The sequence below is a fragment of the Coregonus lavaretus genome, assembly GCF_964263955.1.
Source record: "Coregonus lavaretus genome assembly, contig: HAP1_SCAFFOLD_349, whole genome shotgun sequence".
NCBI classification, from domain to species: Eukaryota; Metazoa; Chordata; class Actinopteri; order Salmoniformes; family Salmonidae; genus Coregonus; species Coregonus lavaretus.
The window spans coordinates 208,519-232,200 of record NW_028164466.1 but is presented as its reverse complement, the minus strand read 5'-3'; the positions used below and the strand labels follow the sequence as shown (position 1 = coordinate 232,200).

Here is a 23,682-nt window from a genome sequence, read left to right as displayed (position 1 = left end):
TTGTTTTCTGTTTTCCTTTGTCTTTTCTTTTGTTCATTTTGTTGGTGCATTGGGGAATGGGGGCTTGGGGACAGGGTCTTGGGGGTGGGGAATGGAATTATTTTATATTTCTCGGGGGAAACTGTGTCTTGGATGGTTGAGGGCAGCTTTTGGGGAACTGTGGGGGGGGGGGATCTTGGAGGGCTGGTGGCCTGGCGGTTGGGAGCTTGGGCCGGTGGCTGATGGGTCGCTGGTTCGGGTCCCCGTTTTTGACCTTATGGGAGATCTGTCGACGTGCCCTTGAGCAGGGCGTTGACCCTGGTTGCTTCTGTGGGTCGCTCTGGATGGGAGTTTGTTAGATGACGAATGTCATTTAGATGTTCAGCGGCTTCACTGCAAGCATATTGTATGATTAAAATATTCAAAATAAAAATAAAAAAATTAATCTGACATTATGCATTGGGAAGATGCAGTTTAGACAGTTTGTTAATTGGCAAGACGTCTTGCGGATGTATTTAGAAAGCCTACATTTTAAATGATACAGTTCTACATGAATTTTACATTGTCCAGGCATCAACATTCTATTCTCAACAGAATAATATGCTACTCTGCCTCCTCGGGCATCAAGCCTTAGCTAACCCACAAGAACACTTCAAAATATACAACATTGCTCATTTACAGTATTTGGTTACCTCAGGACTGTCTCTGTGTGTTTGTGCATTTGCCTTCAGATATTTACTGGCATATTATTTACTGTGAGGTGTAACACTGGGTCCTCCAGCAAGTCAGAGAGCTGAAATAGTACCAACAGTATTAAAGTTCAAGTTGATTTCATTCAGGCTGTTGTTTGAGCGTTTGCTTGAGCCTGCCTGGAGTGCCAGCTGGGTGGGTGGGGTTTGCACTTTCCGGACTATTCCATTGATTCCATTGCGCCAGGCAAGCTAAATCAAGCACAGCATTTAAAAGTTAATAGACACAGGGCTGGTGCCATCCCCTACTGCCATTGTGGCCTTGAGCAAGGCATTTAACCCCTGAACTGTTACAAGCGTAGGGCTGTAATGCTGACCCTGTGCCGCTCCCCAGCCTGTTGCATTAACAGTCAGGAGGTTGGGTATTGTGACAGTAAAAATATCCACTTCTCGATTTGCCGTGAAGTGTTGTGGGATAATTAGGAGTACAGCGGCACCTTCGTTTTTTCAAACCCTTTCACTTGAAGTTCACCGACGTGCACATGTATTGGCATATGTTTGTTACAGGAAGAGAGCATTCCTTCTAGTCGTAATGTTATGGCTACACAAAGAGAAGTCCTGTTCCACCCAACTGCCACGCAGACATAATGTAGTAAGATAACTAGCAAGACAAAGATAACACAGCTCACAGGTTATAGATAGTACTTGGTATTCGGCGCATGTGACCAATAAAATTTGATTTGATTTGATATTCTCAGATAGCCATGTTTGGATTGTCCTCCTTACATATACAATTCAAATAGGTTTCAATACTGAAACTCCTCATTGAAACAATACCAATGTGGGTGTTCAGCCAATCACATTAAATGTACTTTACACTGCATGTTCTTCTCACGTTTCCTCCAAGACGTAGAACTGTGATTGTAATATGTGACTATTGAAAAACCAACGGAAATGTGTCCTCCCTCATAGCATTCCGTATGAGAAAGCTTTATTGAACTAATGTAGTTTTACAACTAGGCCTACATGTTTTCAGACGTTCAAATCGAAAACGAGATTTCCTAAAGTAAACAGAAAAAAAGGAGGATTCCAAGATCATGGCATCCAGGTTTTTATAACATGACATTTTTACAACGGCGGGCCGGGCATGAACTGATCAGCTGAACTACCATTAAAAAGGATATTGTAAGAAGAGCATAGTTTCAGTCAATGTAAGGTCAATGCAAACACACGCTATAAAACGTTTACCTACCTAATATAAAAAAGTGTACCTTGCTAATCTGAATGAAACATTTAGCGGTGTATGTATCATCCAATTAGCAGAGTAACATGTCAATAAACACACAAAAACTCAACAACACGCTCTTACAGTTACAATGTCTTCTCCTTTGGTTGGAATGGCCCTTTTTAAAAAGCTATAGATCACAAGAACATCTAGTGTTGTTAGAGTGTGATAAGACACAAAGAAATACCGCAGGAATCTTTCCGACTCCTAGACAGCGTTACTAAAAAAAGTGCATGGCTTCCTTCTGTCTTTTCATAAGGGCATAATTATAATCTGCAACATCAACTCAAAAAGATATATTTTCTCCCCAGAATATGGTAGACCTGGTCTGGGTTCAAGTCTGTACAGCTAACATTCCACTCTTTTGTACTCCGTGGCACATGACATGGAGTACAAGTAATGGAATGTTAGCTAAACAGACTTGAACCCAAAATATTACTGTGAGGTGTAGTAACACTGGGTCCTCCAGCAAGTCAGAGAGCTGAAATAGTACCAACAGTATTAAAGTTCAAGTTGATTTCATTCAGCCTGTTGTTTGAGCGTTTGCTTGAGCCTGCCTGGAGTGCCAGATGGGTGGGTGGGGTTTGCACTTTCCGGACTATTCCATTGATTCCATTGCGCCAGGCAAGCTAAATCAAGCACAGCATTTAAAAGTTAATAGACACAGGGCTGGTGCCATCCCCTACTGCCATTGTGGCCTTGAGCAAGGCATTTAACCCCTGAACTGTTACAAGCGTAGGGCTGTAATGCTGACCCTGTGCCGCTCCCCAGCCTGTTGCATTAACAGTCAGGAGGTTGGGTATTGTGACAGTAAAAATATCCACTTCTCGATTTGCCGTGAAGTGTTGTGGGATAATTAGGAGTACAGCGGCACCTTCGTTTTTTCAAACCCTTTCACTTGAAGTTCACCGACGTGCAGATGTATTGGCATATGTTTGTTACAGGAAGAGAGCATTCCTTCTAGTCGTAATGTTATGGCTACACAAAGAGAAGTCCTGTTCCACCCAACTGCCACGCAGACATAATGTAGTAAGATAACTAGCAAGACAAAGATAACACAGCTCACAGGTTATAGATAGTACTTGGTATTCGGCGCATGTGACCAATAAAATGTGATTTGATTTGATATTCTCAGATAGCCATGGTTGGATTTGTCCTCCTTACATATACAATTCAAAATAGGTTTCAATACTGAAACTCCTCATTGAAACAATACCAATGTGGGTGTTCAGCCAATCACATTAAATGTACTTTACACTGCATGTTCTTCTCATGTTTCCTCCAAGATGTAGAACTGTGATTGTAATATGTGACTATTAAAAAACCAACGGAAATGTGTCCTCCCTCATAGCATTCCGTATGAGAAAGCTTTATTGAACTAATGTAGTTTTACAACTAGGCCTACATGTTTTCAGACGTTCAAATCGAAAACGAGATTTCCTAAAGTAAAACAGACAAAAAGGAGGATTCCAAGATCATGGCATCCAGATTTTTATAACATGATATTTTTACAATGGCGGGCCGGGCATGAACTGATCAGCTGAACTACCATTAAAAAGGATATTGTAAGAAGAGCATAGTTTCAGTCAATGTGAGGTCAATGCAAACACACGCTATAAAACGTTTACCTACCTAATATAAAAAAGTGTACCTTGCTAATCTGAATGAAACATTTAGCGGTGTACGTATCATCCAATTAGCAGAGTAACATGTCAATAAACACACAAAAACTCAACAACACGCTCTTACAGTTACAATGTCTTCTCCTTTGGTTGGAATGGCCCTTTTTAAAAAGCTATAGATCACAAGAACATCTAGTGTTGTTAAGAGTGTGATAAGACACAAAGAAATACCGCAGGAATCTTTCTGACTCCTAGACAGCGTTACTAAAAAAAAGTGCATGGCTTCCTTCAGTCTTTTCATAAGGGCATAATTATAATCTGCAACATCAACTCAAAAAGATATATTTTCTCCCCAGAATATGATAGACCTAGTCTGGGTTCAAGTCTGTATAGCTAACATTCCACTCTTTTGTACTCCGTGGCACATGACATGGAGTACAAGTAATGGAATGTTAGCTAAACAGACTTGAACCCAAAATATTACTGTGAGGAGGTGTAACACTGGGTCCTCCAGCAAGTCAGAGAGCTGTCAACTGTTAGCTAAACAGACTGACAACCAGACTACGATAGGCCTACCGCTGGAATAAATTAGAGACAAGTTCCACAATATATTTCCCATATACATCCGTTAACTGCTTGTCCTTGCATTGCTTTAATTGATGTCCCAGCACACAGGGTGTGTTTCAATTGAAAACAGGTCATTCTCCTAGTGGAGGAAAACCTGCAAGATGAAAACAATAAAGCTGGTTACATAGACTGCAGAACATTACAATAGTGTCCAATAATCTATCCTTTCTCCCTAAGCATGCACTGTATTTACTGGTATAATACATATTGTGGAAACTCTGTCTAGCACATACCTATACCTATCCCAATACTTTTAAATATATTTATATTTATTTATATTTTATTTTTATTTCACCTTTATTTAACCAGGTAAACCAGTTGAGAACAAGTTCTCATTTACAACTGCGACCTGGCCAAGATAAAGCAAAGCAGTGCGATAAAAACAACAACACAGAGTTACATATGGGGTAAAACAAAACATAAAGTCAAAAAATACAACAGAAAATATATATACAGTGTGTGCAAATGTAGCAAGTTATGGAGGTAAGGCAATAAATAGGCTATAGTGCAAAATAATTACAATTAGTATTAACACTGGAATGATAGATGTGCAAGAGATGATGTGCAAATAGAGATACTGGGGTGCAAATTAGCAAAATAAATAACAATATGGGGATGAGGTAGGGAGAAGTGAACGAGTGCACACTTCAGGAAATGTGTAGTTACATAACATTTATACTGCATGAATACATAGGCACACACTTGCAAAATTAACAGCTATTTAGATCAAAAAGCTTCAAATATTTCGGAGAAGCGCTAGCTAGCTAGCTTACCCGTTTCCAGTCTGTTGGATGGAGGAATACAGATGTTCGTTAGCCTAGCTAGCCTACCTGTTTCCAGTCTGTTGGATGGAGGAATACAGATGTTCGTTAGCCTAGCTAGCCTACCTGTTTCCAGTCTGTTGGATGGAGGAATACAGATGTTCCTTAGCCTAGCTAGCCTACCTGTCTCCAGTCTGTTGGATGGAGGAATACAGATGTTCCTTAGCCTAGATCTGGAGGTTGATGAAGGGAGCGAACCCCACCACATCCTGCAGTAGCACCAAGGGATAGACAGACAACAATACATATTTCAGACTGACTTTTTGGTTTGTATGGTCCTTGCAGTACAATTGCTTTTATCAATGCCTCAGTGAAACAATACAAGACAACGCGTGTGTTCAGCCATTCACATTAAATGTATAGGGTACCGGATGTTCTTCCAAGTGGTAAAACTGTGTGGGTGATATGTGATTATTATTATTATTATACACTAATTGTGATTTTCTAAATGACAGTAATAATTGTACATGAGCGTGTCCTCCGCCCTCATACCTGCAGCAGCACAAGGGCCCTCTGTAGTGGTGGCTCCACATCAATCTCTACATTCCTCTTCCGCAGGGGGTCCAGACTGGACTCAGTCACGTTGTGACAGTGGTTCACCTTCAGAGACTGCAGCTTGGGGCAGTACTCTGCAACAGTCCTGCGCGCACGCACACACACACACACACACACACACACAGAGGACCAAAAGGTGTAAGGACAGGATTACCAGTGAATATCAAAGTAGAGTGCCACTCCCCTTCATCCAAAGCAAGCCGGAGCAGGACATAGTCTGCAACCGTCCTGGACTGCAGAGTCGGACAAACACAGCATGAACATGGTTCTTACAGGTGTGCCACTGAGGATGTGCCACTGCAGATCTAAAACATGTCACAGTAAAACACTGTGGGTTTTGCACCCAAAAAGTGTCAGCCCAGAGCGAGACATACAGGTGGAACATGACAGTAGAATAACAGTGACAAAATGAACCTGACTAGCATATGAACCTGACTAGCATATGAACCTGACTAGCATATGAACCTGACTAGCATATGAACCTGACTAGCATATGAACCTGACTAGCATATGAACCTGACTAGCATATGAACCTGACTAGCATATGAACCTGACTAGCATATGAACCTGACTAGCATATGAACCATACTGGACCCCCGTGGGAATCGAACCCACAACCCTGGCATTGCAAACGCCATGCTCTACCAACTGAGCTACACGGGACCTGACTAGTATATTAACCTGACTAGTATATTAACCTGACTAGTATATGAGCCTGTCTAGTATATAAACCTGACTAGTATATGAACCTGACTAGAACCTGACTAGTATATGAACCTGACTAGTATATAAACCTGACTAGTATATAAACCTGACTAGTATATAAACCTGACTAGTATATAAACCTGACTAGTATATAAACCTGACTAGTATATAAACCTGACTAGTATATGAACCTGACTAGTATATGAACCTGACTAGTATATGAACCTGACTAGTATATAAACCTGACTAGAACCTGACTAGTATCTGAACCTGACTAGTATATGAACCTGACTAGAACCTGACTAGTATCTGAACCTGACTAGTATATGAACCTGACTAGAACCTGACTAGAACCTGACTAGTATATGAACCTGACTAGTATATAAACCTGACTAGTATATAAACCTGACTAGTATATAAACCTGACTAGTATATAAACCTAACTAGTATATAAACCTGACTAGTATATGAACCTGACTAGTATATGAACCTGACTAGAACCTGACTAGTATATGAACCTGACTAGTATATGAACCTGACTAGTATATAAACCTGACTAGTATCTGAACCTGACTAGTATATGAACCTGACTAGTATATAAACCTGACTAGTATATAAACCTGACTAGTATATAAACCTGACTAGTATATGAACCTGACTAGAACCTGACTAGAACCTGACTAGTATCTGAACCTGACTAGTATATAAACCTGACTAGAACCTGACTAGTATATAAACCTGACTAGTATATGAACCTGACTAGAACCTGACTAGTATATGAACCTGACTAGAACCTGACTAGAACCTGACTAGTATCTGAACCTGACTAGTATATAAACCTGACTAGAACCTGACTAGTATATAAACCTGACTAGTATATGAACCTGACTAGAACCTGACTAGTATCTGAACCTGACTAGTATATGAACCTGACTAGTATATAAACCTGACTAGAACCTGACTAGTATATAAACCTGACTAGTATATGAACCTGACTAGAACCTGACTAGTATCTGAACCTGACTAGTATATAAACCTGACTAGAACCTGACTAGTATATAAACCTGACTAGTATATGAACCTGACTAGAACCTGACTAGTATATGAACCTGACTAGTATATAAACCTGACTAGTATATAAACCTGACTAGTATATGAACCTGACTAGTATATGAACCTGACTAGAACCTGACTAGTATCTGAACCTGACTAGTATATGAACCTGACTAGTATATAAACCTGACTAGAACCTGACTAGTATATAAACCTGACTAGTATATGAACCTGACTAGAACCTGACTAGTATCTGAACCTGACTAGTATATAAACCTGACTAGAACCTGACTAGTATATAAACCTGACTAGTATATGAACCTGACTAGAACCTGACTAGTATATGAACCTGACTAGTATATAAACCTGACTAGTATATAAACCTGACTAGTATATGAACCTAACTAGTATCTGAACCTGACTAGTATATGAACCTGACTAGTATCTGAACCTGACTAGTATATAAACCTGACTAGTATATGAACCTGACTAGTATATGAACCTGACTAGTATATAAACCTGACTAGAACCTGACTAGTATATGAACCTGACAAGTATCTGAACCTGACTAGTATCTGAACCTGACTAGTATATAAACCTGACTAGAACCTGACTAGTATATAAACCTGACTAGTATATGAACCTGACTAGAACCTAACTAGTATCTGAACCTGACTAGTATCTGAACCTGACTAGTATATAAACCTGACTAGTATATAAACCTGACTAGAACCTGACTAGTATATAAACCTGACTAGTATATGAACCTGACTAGAACCTGACTAGTATCTGAACCTGACTAGTATATAAACCTGACTAGAACCTGACTAGTATATGAACCTGACTAGTATATGAACCTGACAAGTATCTGAACCTGACTAGTATATGAACCTGACTAGAACCTGACTAGTATCTGAACCTGACTAGTATATGAACCTGACTAGTATCTGAACCTGACTAGTATATGAACCTGACTAGTATATGAACCTGACTAGTATATGAACCTGACTAGTATCTGAACCTGACTAGTATCTGAACCTGACTAGTATATGAACCTGACTAGTATATAAACCTGACTAGAACCTGACTAGTATATAAACCTGACTAGTATATGAACCTGACTAGTATATGAACCTGACTAGTATCTGAACCTGACTAGTATATAAACCTGACTAGAACCTGACTAGTATATAAACCTGACTAGTATATGAACCTGACTAGTATATAAACATGACTAGTATATGAACCTGACTAGTATATGAACCTGACTAGTATATAAACCTGACTAGAACCTGACTAGTATATGAACCTGACAAGTATCTGAACCTGACTAGTATATGAACCTGACAAGTATCTTAACCTGACTAGTATATAAACCTGACTAGAACCTGACTAGTATATAAACCTGACTAGTATATGAACCTGACTAGAACCTGACTAGTATCTGAACCTGACTAGTATCTGAACCTGACTATTATATAAACCTGACTAGAACCTGACTAGTATATGAACCTGACTAGTATATGAACCTGACAAGTATCTGAACCTGACTAGTATATGAACCTGACAAGTATCTGAACCTGACTAGTATATGAACCTGACAAGTATCTGAACCTGACTAGTATATGAACCTGACTAGTATCTGAACCTGACTAGTATATGAACCTGACTAGTATCTGAACCTGACTAGTATCTGAACCTGACTAGAACCTGACTAGTATATGAACCTGACAAGTATCTGAACCTGACTAGTATATGAACCTGACAAGTATCTGAACCTGACAAGTATCTGAACCTGACTAGTATATGAACCTGACAAGTATCTGAACCTGACTAGTATATGAACCTGACAAGTATCTGAACCTGACTAGTATATGAACCTGACAAGTATCTGAACCTGACTAGTATATGAACCTGACTAGAACCTGACTAGTATCTGAACCTGACTAGTATCTGAACCTGACTAGAACCTGACTAGTATATAAACCTGACTAGTATATGAACCTGACTAGAACCTGACTAGTATATAAACCTGACTAGTATATGAACCTGACAAGTATCTGAACCTGACTAGTATATAAACCTGACTAGTATCTGAACCTGACTAGAACCTGACTAGTATATAAACCTGACTAGTATATGAACCTGACTAGAACCTGACTAGTATATAAACCTGACTAGTATATGAACCTGACTAGAACCTGACTAGTATCTGAACCTGACTAGTATATGAACCTGACTAGTATATAAACCTGACTAGAACCTGACTAGTATATGAACCTGACAAGTATCTGAACCTGACTAGTATATAAACCTGACTAGTATCTGAACCTGACTAGAACCTGACTAGTATATAAACCTGACTAGTATATGAACCTGACTAGAACCTGACTAGTATATAAACCTGACTAGTATATGAACCTGACTAGTATATAAACCTGACAAGTATCTGAACCTGACTAGTATATAAACCTGACTAGTATATAAACCTGACTAGTATAAAACCTGACTAGTATATAGATAACCTACATTAGCAAAATACACACACACACTCACACACACACACAGAGAGATGATACCAATCATTTGAGCAGTCAGTGTATCAAAACAACAGCACCTGATGGAGTTGTTCCTAACCCTCAGGCAGCCTGTCAGGTCTAGCTGTTCCAGCTCCCTGCAGTTCTTGGCCACTTCCTCCACAGACACGTCTGTAATGTTGGCGTTGACCGCCACAGACAGCGACCTCATCTTCACACACTTCTTGGATAGATAACAGATGGCCTCGTCTTTGAGCTGGCGGCAGGCGGTCAGGTCGATGGACCTCAGGCCCCCACAGTGGTCCGCCAGGCTGCGTATGGACAGGCTGTCCACCCACTCACAGTGGGCCAGGACTAGGTACTCCAGGTGTGTGCAGCTCAACGACACGGCTACTAAAGAGTGACGGGTCAGCCGGTCACACCCCCTCATGTCCACTCTCAGCAGGTGCTGGTTCTGGCCAATCACAGGCAGCAGCTCCTTGTCCGTCACCCAATCGGAGCAGTTCTGGACGGACAAGTTCTGAAGGACTTTGTTGTCCCTTAGTATGTTGCTGAATGCCTCCTTGGGAAGGCTGGGCCCGATCTGGGAACATTACAGGAGTGTGATTGTAAACTGGGTATTAGGCTAAATAGTGTATGAGCATTTCAGTACAAGAAACTTTAAGGAAATCCTGGACTAAATAGAATGGATAGTGTGTGGCCTACCTGTGTGAGGTCAAAGATGCGACAGTTGGCCAGGTACACCTGGATGAGGGCATAGAACTGCTTGCTCACTCTCTGTAGCCGCACCAGCTGGCGTAATGGCAGGTAGCAGAAGATGTGTGTTACCAGCACATCCTCCCAGGGCAAATCCAAGAGGTGACATCTGCCAACAGACATTTAAAACTTGATCAAATGATGAACAAGTTAATGGACTAGCACAGTCACACAGCAACGTCTGCCTCGCGTTTGAACTAGCTCTACAAACTAGATTGATGGTTAGATACGTTAGCTTGCTAGCTCAACCATAAGGAATGATGTGATGATTCTGCAAGACAGGGCAGGGCATGCATTCTCCAACTGCCGTAGCAAGCTACGGTAGCTAACGGTTAGCTAGCTCCGCTGACACTTTTTTATGGTAAACAAAAATACATGTGTGCTTACAAAATACATACTTGCAACACTCTGTTTCCGCATCCATTTTGAATCCACAGAAATATGCGAGATAGCTAACAAACTGTCGTTGTACATGTAGCTATCTTGTGAGCCTTGGTTAAAGCTTTCTAGCTCAGCTTTTTGGGCTGTATTCCCGAACTTCCGGGTTCGAACACTGGGTATGTTCCAGAATGCACAGTCAACCTCTCTGCGCAGGAATAGTGACTCTATATCACAGTAAATGTGTTTGTTTTAGGATAAATAAAGCTGAGAAAAAATGATAAATTTGAATGATTATTGATGGTCTTTGACAATTATGTGCAATGTTTTGGTAAAAATGTACGACCGAACGTTATGAAGTGAAATTAGGATCCAAGTGACATTCTACGCATGTGCATTTTACCGATACGCACTCACTGTCAGTTTAAGGAATGACTTGATCAGTTCTTTATCAGAAGGAATTATTTTATTATCCAATGGTGGCTCACAATGTGAAGAGCTTTGATTCATGTCAATAAATGAAAATCGTTCTACAAATGCAATTTATTATGTATGGAAAACAAAATGTATAGGCCAAGCTTGGACACAGTAATAACCAATAGGCTCAATTAATGAAATATCCAATTCCATTTAAGCTTTGGTTATGATGATCATACTTAATTCTCTACCATGTACAAAATAATCAATAATCTGACAATATAGTATTTTCTTTATATTGTAAAATAGATAATCTATTATAATAATAATAATAATATGCCATTTAGCAGACGCTTTTATCCAAAGCGACTTACAGTCATGTGTGCATACATTTTTACGTATGGGTGGTCCCAGGGATCGAACCCACTACCCTGGCATTACAAGCGCCATGCTCTACCAATTGAGCTACAGAGGACTATTCTATAGTGACCCCCAGGAACAGCACCAATATTAGTTTACTATGGTTCTACAGTATTTCCAATAGATGCATAGCTTTTCTACATACCTGTCAAGTGGAAAAATGAGAGGAAACCAATGACTAACTGTCACTAACAGGATCTGCATACCCATGCAAACTGCTGAACAAATAACCATCCTGTCAATTCACCTTTTAGCAGGCAGGGACACAATGGAGTCAACCATGCTGAACAATTGCTGAGCCTAGAGTTATGGTTCCCTGAATGAGGAAGACCAACAGGGTGGCTGAGTGAATACCCACTCCTGACTGCCTGCTCTGGATATAGGCTACAAGCTAAAAGAAGAAGTATATCCTATAATGGCGTGCATTAAATCAATCTATGATTTCAGCGCTGAGACCTTGGACGGTCAGAGCGTTCCTCTCAGTGACTACAGGGGCATGGTGCTCCTCGTTGTCAACATGGCCACCTTCTGAGGGTCAACAATAGAGGAGGTAGGCTAATGATGATTCATGGTGCTAGCCTATACAGGCTAAAAGCCTAATGCTGGTCAGCGAACATAGGCCTAATTGTGTTGTAGTATTAGAGATATTTTACAGTCAGTCCAAGGGGAATGTTTTTGTTCTCCAAGGGGAATGTTGAGGTGGTGTTCTAATTCTGTGGGTCATCCAACAGTACCACAGAATGAATGCACTCATGGAAATGTTTGGTGACCTCAACTTCACTGTCCTGGGATTCTCCTGCAATCAGTTTGGTCTTCAGGCACCTGGTAAGTCTTTTTGAAATAACAATAAGTGTTTTTGATCTGTTGTAACTTATAGGCCTACTTTGTCTCCAGGAGTAATGCTAAGTATCAAAACACTCACGTGTAGGCCCATAGTATGCTTGTTTGTCATGTGGAACAACGATGACGAGACCAGTTTGTTTTTTAAATGTCTCTGTTTCAGAACTAATAAGCTTACTGTTCTGTTGTATTTGTTGTTGTTGTGTCTTCAGAGGTAAATCATGAAACCCTCAACCTTCTCAAGTATGTAAGGCCAGGTGGGGGGTTTGTCCCCAAGTTCCCTGTGTTTGGCAAGATCGAGGTCAACGGGTTGAATGAAGAACCTCTTTTCGCCTATCTCAAGGTACATTTGACATTTTAGTCATTTAGCAGACGCTCTTATCCAGAGCGACTTACAGTTTTTTAGTGAGTACATACATTTTTCATACTAGCATAAATGTTTAATGGACTAGCACAGTGACACATCAAACTAGATTGATGGCTACGTGGTAGAATATTTGACATGTCCTTATGCACTATTATGTACCTCACTCTAGGGTCAAGTTGAATACCTTATGGACTTCCAGACCTCACTAAAAGCTTTTGTTCATGTCTTCTACAACAGGAGTCTTTGCCCTATGTGAACCCTGTCATAGGAGATATAAAGAAGTTCTACTGGTCACCCATCAAAGTCAATGACATTCGCTGGAACTTTGAGAAGTTTCTAATCGATTCTAAAGGGGTGCCTTTCAGACGGTAAGTTAATCACACGAAGAAGAAGAAAAAATGTATAATAAATGTATCAATCATTCATTCATATCATTCATTCGTTAATTCGTTTACAAATAACAAGATTTGAAAATACTTTATAATGGCCTCTCCTTTTCCCCAGTTATGAACTTCATGGCCCTCCTGAGATCGTGGAGAAAGACATCGCAAGCCTTCTATAAATGGAGCCATCTGTTCCCTTTATGGCTGTCAAGAAAGTGGGTCCTTCGCCAGCAGAGGCAGAGTGACGATCTCTCAGTAAATGCAGACTAAATGCAGCTGAGCTGGATCTGATGGAGCAGGGAGAAGGACTCTGAGTTTCAGTGCATTCACTCAGAGTATCAGATCCCTCCAGCCCTTGTTGGTGATTAGTAGGCCTATCAGAGTATCAGAACCCTCCAGCCCTTGTTGGTGATCAGTAGGCATGTAATCAGCATGCTCTCAATGTAACTACTCCCTTTGTTATTGTTGCAAAACAGAGGAAGTGAATAAATATTTTGCCTGAAATCTTAAAATAAGTTGTCCATTTTTATTGTTTAACATTGTTAAAACATTATTTGTAGGCTACAGTAGGGGAAAAACCGAGTCTCCAGACTCATAGAAACTCAAACCTGCTTGTATGGAATGATATACCATACATAAAGAATATACACAATTTAACTGAGCACTTTATGGATGTGTGATGATAAAATACAATTCATGATTTGGATAGTTTTATGTTTGACATTTCTATACTTTGACGTTTTTCTGATCAAAGAGACTGCTATTCAGAAAAAAATACCCATTTTTTTAAGGTGATAAGATGTCAGACAATCAAAAAATGAGAAAAGTGGAACATGTTTTGAGTGAATATGGAATGGAGGATAGCACAGAACCTCTGGAAAAGCTACAGAAGGAAATTGAACGTGACGACAGTGAGGTTGAATTAAATGTGGTGGCAGGTGTGATCAGGAAAGTTGGCGTCAAGTGCAAAAAGAGGGATATGTCCTCCAGTAGCTCAGAGATGGAACCTGACGAGGGTGAGGATGAAGTACCTGCGGTGAGGACCACCGAGTTTGGACATGATAAAGAATAATCTGGTCCAGTAGGAGTGACATTTTTGGAGAAAGTGGACCCTTGCCTTTTGTCGGGTCCATTTGTGGTTTCAGGGTGGGTGAGAAAGGAGTTGGGGGCAGTTGAATGAGTGAAGGTAACCTGTAGTGGACTTGTGATATTTGTTTGTGTCTCTTCTGATAAGAGGGAGCAGGTGCTCTGTGTCACGTAACTTCGGTCAAGATCTGTTTCTTGCTTTGCTCTTAGGAACAGGGCACTATTGAAAGGAGTGATTTCTGGGGTAGCGATACGTGTGGAGATGGAGCAATTGAAGTTGAGGATTCCTGGTGTTTGTGACGTCCGCCGTTTGGTGCGTCGCAGACCCGGTGGGGAGGGTGGTGAAACAGAGGAGTCACTGTCAGGCCTTTTGAGTCAGAGTCTTTACCCGACAAAGTCATGTTAGGATATATCAGTTAACCTGTTAGAGCTTTTGTGGCGAATCCACTGCGTTGTTTCAGGTGCAATGTTTATGCAGAGATGTATTTGGGTATACGAGATTTGACTTCAGAAGAGTTACAGGGTGTGTTGAGGGGTGGTGTCCCGTCCTCCCAGGCCGTTGGCATGGTGCAGGAGCAAATACGGTCAAAGTATTTGACCGTAGTGGGTTTTTAATGAGTGTAGGCGGTGTTGTCTAGAGCTATATTTCACTTTCTTAGAGGAACAGGACTAATTAAGAGAATGTAATATAGGTTGGCTGTGACTGGCCTATCACTTCAGTGCAGTAGGTGGCGGTGTATGCACGTACAAGTTGGATGCGATCCGCCCACCAAATCCCGAAGAAGAAAATATAAAAAAATCAACATTTGATTTTCCGGTAGTTATCACGGGACGCATGCGTATTTCACTGTTCAATGTCACCGCGACCACTGAACATGGCTGCGGTGGGTTTCAGAAATTGGGCTCGAGCTCTTTCCAATGGGAAACGGCCAGGCTTCTCGGCGCTTCTCTCCCAAGTCAGAGCAGGTTGGTTCATGGATCTTTTTTTCTTTTTCTTTCTGCGATATCGTTGTACAAATGCAAAATGCCTGCATCAAGTTGGAATGGAAGTTAGAACATGCAAGGCAGAGTTTCGCTAACCTTGACCTAGCCTAGCTTGCTAACAACAGAGCTGCATCTCGTTCAGTTGTTTACTAACGTCAGTACAAGCTTTATTCAGTAGTATGTAGCTAGCTATCTACGATCAAATAGGAGGCTAGATGATCCCATAAACGTTTACCTAGCCAGCTAACGTTACTGTCTTTGGATAACTTGTGCTAACTACGCTAGGTAGTTTTTTTGTTTGTTCAATTCCTAACGTTACTCTCAAACGGCTAGTTAGCTAGCTGACAATCACACTCTGGTTGATCATAGGGATAAATGGTACTGTATTGACTAATTTCCAAATGTTGTATAGCCTCTGGACCTTCCAAGGGCATGCTGCCAGGTCCATACCCCAAGACCCCCGAGGAGAGAGCAGCAGCAGCAAAGAAGTACAACATGAGGGTGGAGGATTATGAACCAATCCCCGATAATGGCGAGGGGTAAGGAAGCTGGGTACCATGGAGAAGGAAGGACACGCCATTGTTTTCCTGGTCTCTATAACCACTCCATTACAGCAGGAGCTATGTTCCTTTGCCAAACAACTAGCAAATTGATTTGGTAATTCAACCTGTGGGTTGAACTCACTGATATCCCTATGGGATGCACTATATAGGGTATGAGAGCCAATATTGGACAGCAATAGGAGTTTTAACATTTCCTGATTTCTGCATTACCTAAGGTTATTCACATATGGACTGTTTTCCTGTTGTATTGTGTTTCTGTAGGTATGGAGACTATCCAAAATTGCCAGACAGATCCCAGCATGAGAGAGACCCCTGGTATTCCTGGGACCACCCTGACCTGAGGAGGAACTGGGGAGAGCCGGTAAGATGGGGGAGGAACTGGGGAGAGGTGGTAAGATGGAGGAGGAACTGGGGAGAGGTGGTAAGATGGAGGTGGAACTGGGGAGAGGTGGTAAGATGGGGGAGGACCTGGGGAGAGGTGGTAAGATGGAGGAGGAACTGAGGAGAGGTGGTAATATGGAGGAGGAACTGGGGAGAGGTGGTAAGATGGAGGAGGAACTGGGGAGAGGTGGTAAGATGGAGGAGGAACTGGGGAGAGGTGGTAAGATGGGGTATATTTCTATACACTGACTGACTAATCGTGACGATACAGTATCCGCTCTCACAATACTTACACTGAGCAAAAATATAAACGAAACATGTAAAATGTTGGTCCCATGTTTCATGAGCTGAAATAAAAGATCACAGAAATGTTCCATATGCACAAAAAGCTTATTTTTCAAATTTTGTTACACACATTGGTTTATATCTGTCAGTGAGCATTTCTCATTTGCCAAGATAATCCAGCCACCTGACATGTCATATCAAGAAGCTGATTAAACAGCATGATCATTACACAGATGCACCTTGTGCTGTGGACAATAAAAGGCCACTAAAATGTGCAGTATTGTCACACAACACAATGCCACAGATGTCTCAAGTTTTGAGGGAACGTGTAATTGGCATGCTGACTGCAGGAATGTCCACCAGAGCTGTTGCCAGATAATTGAATGTTGGCCAGCGACCCGGACAGCTGATGAAAACTGGGGGTTTGCATAACCAAAGAATTTCTGCACAAGCTGTCAGAAACCGTCTCAGGGAAGCTCATCTGCGTGCTTGTCGTCCTCACCAGAGTCTTAACCTGACTGCAGTTCGGTGTCGTAACTGACTTCAGTGGGCAAATGCTCACTTCCGATGGCCACTGGCACACTGAAGAATTGTGCTCTTCACGGGTGAATATCGGTTTCAACTGTACCGGGCAGATGGCGTCGTGTGGGCGAGCGGTTTGCTGATGTCAACGTTGTGAACAGAGTGCCCCATGGTGGGGGTATGGGCAGGCAGGCATAAGCTACGGACAATGAACAAAATTGCATTTTATTGATGGCCGTTTTGAATGCACAGAGATACCGTGATGCGATCCTGAGGCCCATTGTCGTGACATTCATCCGCCGCCATCACCTCATATTTCAGCACAGCCCATGTCACAAGGATCTGTACACAATTTCTGGAAGCTGAAGATGTCCCAATTCTTCCATGGCCTGAATACTCACCAGACATGACACCCATTGAGCATGTTTGGGATGCACTGGATCGACGTGTACAACAGCGTGTTCCAGTTCCTGCCAATATCCAGTAACTTCGCACAGCCATTGAAGAGGAGTGGGACAACATTCCACGGGCCACAATCAACAGCCTGATCAACTCTATGCGAAGGGGCTGTCGCGCTGCATGAGGCAAATGGTGGTCTCACCAGATACTGACTGGTTTTCTGATCCACAACACTACCTTTTTTTGTTAAAGGTATCTGTTTTCCCAGTCATGTGAAATCCATAGATTATGTCCTAATGAATTTATTTAAATTAACAGATTTCCTTATGAACTGTAACTTAATAAAATATTTTATTGTTGCATGTTGTTTAATATTTCTTTTTCAGTGTGTATATATATATATATATATATATATATATATATATATATATAAATCATGCCTACAAGTATCGTGACAACACGACTGACTAAGACTATATATTAGGTCGGGGACGATACCAGTATCCCAAAACTCGTTTAGTATCGTGGCAACACGACTGACTAAGACTATATATTAGGTTCGGGACGATACCAGTATCCCAAAACTCGTTTAGTATCGTGACAAGAAAACAAAACATGAAGTGGATTAAGTTCTTTTGGAAAACAGCCCTAATGTTGTCATCCAGAGTCAAATTTATTTCCCAAGCTATAGCACACAATATTTTACATACAGCAGGTTTTTAAAGTACCAACGAGTTTGAGCTGCTTCGTGTAATTTTTTTTGCCATTAAATATTGCATTACTGGTATTGTCACAGCCCTACTATATATTGTTCACAGTACACCACTTGATTTCTGTAACTGTACATTTATGTACATAAACATTTTAATGGCATTACGTCAATGTGTGTAAGCTATTAATCATCATTTGCTCATAGCGCATGTATTTCCCTGACTCATTCACAGTGGTTTCTCACCTGTTGCATTTTATCTTTCTAGATCCACTGGGATTTTGACATGTTCATCAGGAATCGAGTGGACACGTCGCCCAGCCCTGTTGACTGGCACACGATGTGCAAACATCTGTTTGGTTTCGTTGGATTCATGCTGCTGATGTTCTACCTTGGGGAGAAGTTTCCATCTTACCAGCCTGTGGTAAGTATTGCAATGAGAAAGCATCACAGTCTTTGTCTCGGTTGTAATCGCTGGTGTAACCCCTAAGGTGTCACAGACCAGAAGTTAATATAAATATATGCTTTCCTGTTGTATTGAAACCCTTTCCATTTTGGTATCTCAAGACCCTTTACTATGACATCTGGAATTGAAAAGGACTTATCCAATAACAGCCTTTGGGTCTACCCCTCATATGTGTCCCGTGGACACAAAAAAAAATGGATTTAAGTTGGAGCAACAGATCTGATCCTTTGAATACATTTTAATGACGGGTGTACACTGAGTTGGAGATGGTGCTACTGCTATTAGTGTTTTTTCATTGTTTCCTAGCCTTGCTACCAATTCAATAGAGAGAAGACATGCATTGGTAACTGAAGAACAATTATCATATTCCACTATATTTTCCTATTTCATTTCCTTATTATGATGGCTCTCTGGTATTTCTTGAAGGCCATTGTGCACCTTTCTCACACACATAGTCACCAAACACCTGTTAAAGAAAACCCCCCAAAAAATCAAATGTCCTCTTCTGTAGGAAAGGTGAACAGGTACATCCTGTCTGATGCCCCCTGTTAGGTAATCCCTGTTCTCTATTCCAGGCACCGAAACAATACCCTTACAGCAGCCTGCACCTAGAGAGAGGAGGGGATCCCGAGAAACAACCTGAAGAAGTCAAACATTTTAACATTTAAATATCTGCTTCTCTAAATGTGTATATTTCTGTCTGTAATAAATCATTATTAGTGTGACTTCCTCAGTCACACTCCCAATCTTTGACCTGTATCTTTATTCTTTGGAACGCTACTCCTTCTAAAAGCCTTTTAAGATGGAAAAGCCATTCAAACTTTAAAACGTGCAGACAGCTCTGGAATAGGTTGCTTGCATACAACTTTTTGATATAACTTATCCGTGTCGTCGCCTGCTTCCCGTAGCTCTGGTTAGAGAGAGAGAGAGAGAGAGAGAGAGAGAGAGAAATAATCTTTATTGGGTCTGGGAGCCCACCACACAAATACTCATACAAAACCGTATTTACACATCAATTAAAAACACAACTCCAATTCCTCCTCCACAGTAACTGAACACAACAGCATCTGAATGCCCCATATACTCATAAACAGATCAATATTGTTGACCAGTTTATAATAGGCAAACTCAATTCTTAGTCTTGCTGCCAACATTCCCTCCAGCATTCCCACCACATCCACAGACCCCTGTCCCCGAATACTGTTCTTTCGGGTCTTCCATATGGCTAATTTTGCTGCCCCTAACACAAAATTAAGCAACACAACTACAGCTTTCTGACTAAACCTGTACTTTGGCCCAAATATATACAGTTGGGAAGAGAAAACCTCTCCCAGAGCTGAGAACCAATTAGTGATCAGGTCAATCATCCCGACCAACCTGGGACACTGTAAAAACAGATGTGCCAGTGTTTCAGACTGAGCACAGAATGGACACCCCTCCCCAACAGTAGGATCCAGGTGTACCAGATACATGTTGGTGGCTATGGCTCCATGTATTATCCTCCATTGGAGGTCAGCTGTCCTCTTATCAATAGGCAGTTTGTATAATGTTCGCCAACAGCCTTTTGGGGAGGCACCTGGACCAAGCACACCCGCCCACCTCGTCGATTTTACCCCTTCCAGGGAAGAGGCATGGGACACCTTTACACATATTCTGTACATGGCCTTCTTTCCCACCTCCTTGAACTCCCCCAGCTCCGGGGTATCGAAGGAAAGCAGCATCCCCACGTCCTCCTCGAATGCCCCCGCCGCAGCACTAACAATCAGTGCAGGGAACACATAATCCAGACCCTCCTTCCACCGATCAGAATTGGAAGTGTCAGTCACATACTGCAGATGAAGTACTGGCAAGGAATCACAGACCTCAGCGACGACCTTCCTCCGTAGGCGAGACGATCGGATCCCCGCTCTTTCTCCCAGCTCCTCCAACGACCTATTCCTGTTCCACATCAGATGACCCAGCTTAGTACACCCCACGCCTAACAGGCATGAACGTAGGCTAGCTGAACCCAGAACACGGGACTGGATGGCAGTGTTGTGAAAAAGAGGCTCTTCAAAAAGCCACATCCCTGGTGGCGTGCAGGCCTTACGGGACTTGACCAGAACTCTCCAAGCCTGCATAACAGACTCATAAAATGGAGTCAGGCCAGGCAACTCACCCCCCTCCAGCTTTAAGAGGAAAATGTGCTTGTCTAAGCCCAAACAGCCCGCTCTCCTCATCAATGCGTAGGCTGTGTCAACCCAGCTAGAACCGTCACTGTACAACAGTCTCTGGGCTGCTTGAAGCCGGAAAGCCATGATCCTGGAAGAAATGTCCACCAGGCCTTGCCCACCCTCGTGCAGTGGCAGGTACAGGGCTGAAGCTTTAATCCAATGTTGTCCAGACCAGAAGAAGTTGACAAGGGTCCTCTGAAGCTCTTGTATCAGACCCTTTGGTGGCTGTAAAATCATTAGTCTGTGCCACAGGGTAGAGGCAGCTAGGTTATTAGCTACCAGTACCCTTCCCCTATAAGACAGCTGGGGCAGCACCCATTTCCATCTTGACAGTCTGGCACACACTTTCTCCACTACACCCTCCCAGTTCTTTTTCTGAAAGACATCGGAGCCTAGAAAAACCCCCAAAGTCTTCATCCCATCTCTGCCCCACTGAAGCCCCCCTGGTAACCGTGGAGCGGACCCCATCTGAAGCTGGCCTGCCCACAGCGCTTCACTCTTTCCCCAATTGACTCTAGCTGATGAGGCCCCCTCATACACCTTTAAGGCGTCTGAGAGAACCTTAACATCCTCACCCCCTGTAATAAAAACTGTCACGTCATCTGCATACGCAGACAGTGCTATCGTGGGACCCTTCATTACACCTGGCACAGAGAAACCAGTAAGCTTCGCTCTTAAAAAACAAAGCATTGGTTCAATCGCCAGACTGTATAACTGCCCTGAAATTGGGCATCCCTGCCTGATGCCCCTTTGGACAGGGATGGGACAACTCAAACCACCCCCCACCTTCACCATACACGAGGCCCCAGCATACAGTAACTTCATCCAAGACAAAAAAACATCCCCAAACCCAAAGGCTTTCATTGTTTTAAACAAGTACTGGTGGTCCACACGATCAAAAGCCTTCTCCTGATCCAAAGAAAGTAAACCCACATTTACATCAGACAGTTTACAAATGTCCAAAACATCTCTTATTAGAAACAAGTTGTCAACAATAGAGCGATCAGGTACACAGTAGGACTGGTCCTTGTGGACCAACAATCCCAGATACTCTTTCAACCTGTTTGAGAGACATTTAGAAACAATTTTATATTCTGCACACAGCAAAGCAACAGGTCTCCAATTTTTTATGAGAGCCAAATCCCCCTTTTTTGGCAACAGTGAAAGTACCGCACGTTGACAAGATACAGGAAGAGAGCCCTCATGAAAAGATTCACACACCACTTCATAAAAATCCTCCCCAATAGACCCCCAAAAGTGCTTGTAAAACTCAGATGGTAAACCATCAATGCCAGGGGCTCGGCCTGTTGAGAGCTGCATAACTGCTGTGGACAGCTCTTGCAGTGTAATGTCAGAGTCCAATGCGACTCTTTGCTCAGGTCCCAATTGAGGAAGACCGTGTAACAACTGTTCAGTACACAGAGAGTCACAATCCTCCGCCTTATAGAGGGCAGAATAGAAATCCACGGCATGTTGACGCATTTCACTGTCATCCGTGGTCACCTTCCCATCAGGGAGACGAAGGCAGACCATCTGTTTACGTTGCAATGTCGACTGTCCTAGGTTTTAAAAAAAAGCACTAGGAGCATCCATATCCTTGAGGGAAGCGAAACGAGACCTAATCAAGGCACCCTTCACTCTTTCATGCAGAAACGACCTCAATTCATGTTTCTTGTCCTGTAAGTTCATGACTAGTCCGGGGTCATTCTGAGTGAGCAACTTCAATTCAATAGATTTAATGTTCTGCTCAAGGGCCCTGATAGTCTCTTTAACTTCAATTCGAGACAGAGCAGTATACTGTTGACAAAATAATCGTATTTGGGCCTTCCCAACCTCCCACCATTGTCTCAAGGACTCAAAATTCCCTTTTGTAACCCTCCATTTTTCCCAAAACAACAAAAACCTTTCACAAAACATGACATCATGTAACAATTTAACATTAAAATACCAATAAGATGATGACCTTCGTGGACAGGACAAGTGAATATCAACAGTGACAATATGGTGATCAGAGAAACCCACAGGAGTAATGTCACACCTTCCAACCCTACTACAGTATTGCTCAGATACATACAACCTGTCTAACCTTGCTGCACTGACATGACCTTCATTAACTTTTAGCCATGTGTACTGCCTAACTTTTGCATTCCTTACTCTCCACACATCAGAAAGCTCAAACTCAGTTAATAGACCAGACAGACAAATTGCTGACCGCAGGTGAGGTTCTTCAGCGGTGCGATCAACAGTAAAATCCACTGTACAGTTCCAGTCCCCCCCTAAAACCATACACCCCTCTTGGTCACACTGTCTTAAGGTTTCCTTTATTTTATCAAAACCAACAATACGCTCTGTACCCTCATTAGGAGCATAAACATTCAAAAAAACAAACAAAAACCCCATAACATCCACCTTGACCAATAAAACCCGACCCTTGACAATCTCTGTTGTAGATACCACAGTCACCCCTAAGCCTGAAGAAAACAAGATTGCCACCCCAGCACTGAAATTAGTACCATGACTGAGTATATGCTGCCCCTCCCACCACATACCCCAGTCAGCCGCATTTTCCTCATCACTATGTGTCTCCTGTAGGAAAACTACATTAAGCCTTTTCTGTTTTATTACTTCTAATACCCAAGC

At 42.1% G+C, this 23,682-nt stretch overlaps 2 protein-coding genes and 1 pseudogene across 5 annotated transcripts in view; 2 read left to right on the top strand and 1 right to left on the bottom strand.

The window, feature by feature from the left end:
- LOC311116996 (F-box/LRR-repeat protein 15-like) overlaps positions 1-11,184 on the bottom strand; it is a 60,731-nt gene extending 49,547 nt beyond the window's left edge. The window contains exons 1-6 of one of the 3 annotated variants that reach the window (XR_014611535.1): positions 11,028-11,174; positions 10,579-10,738; positions 9,954-10,456; positions 5,516-5,663; positions 4,498-5,232; positions 849-4,296 (exon numbers count right to left, since the gene is read on the bottom strand). Coding sequence is in view for 2 of the 3 variants with exons in the window: in XM_084192006.1 (XP_084048132.1) it covers positions 5,191-5,232; positions 5,516-5,663; positions 9,954-10,456; positions 10,579-10,738; positions 11,028-11,053 (879 nt within the window). In the remaining variant the exon portion in view is untranslated. Of the gene's footprint in view, positions 1-848; positions 4,297-4,497; positions 5,233-5,515; positions 5,664-9,953; positions 10,457-10,578; positions 10,739-11,027 lie in introns of those variants that run through there. The other 2 variants (XM_084192005.1, XM_084192006.1) reach the window with 2 other exon arrangements.
- Positions 11,185-12,259: 1,075 nt separating this feature from the next.
- Positions 12,260-13,613, top strand: LOC311117000 (glutathione peroxidase 1-like; annotated as a pseudogene). The gene is made up of 5 exons: positions 12,260-12,394; positions 12,576-12,669; positions 12,897-13,027; positions 13,289-13,419; positions 13,556-13,613. The product of its transcript is annotated as a glutathione peroxidase 1-like (transcript).
- Positions 13,614-15,363: 1,750 nt separating this feature from the next.
- On the top strand, positions 15,364-19,577 carry LOC311116999 (NADH dehydrogenase [ubiquinone] 1 beta subcomplex subunit 8, mitochondrial-like). Its single transcript, XM_084192008.1, has 5 exons — positions 15,364-15,486; positions 15,917-16,043; positions 16,329-16,428; positions 18,632-18,787; positions 19,405-19,577. Exons 1-5 carry the CDS (start codon positions 15,375-15,377, stop codon positions 19,495-19,497), a joined length of 588 nt encoding a protein of 195 aa, XP_084048134.1. The 5' UTR covers positions 15,364-15,374; the 3' UTR covers positions 19,498-19,577.
- The last annotated feature ends 4,105 nt before the right edge of the window (positions 19,578-23,682 follow it).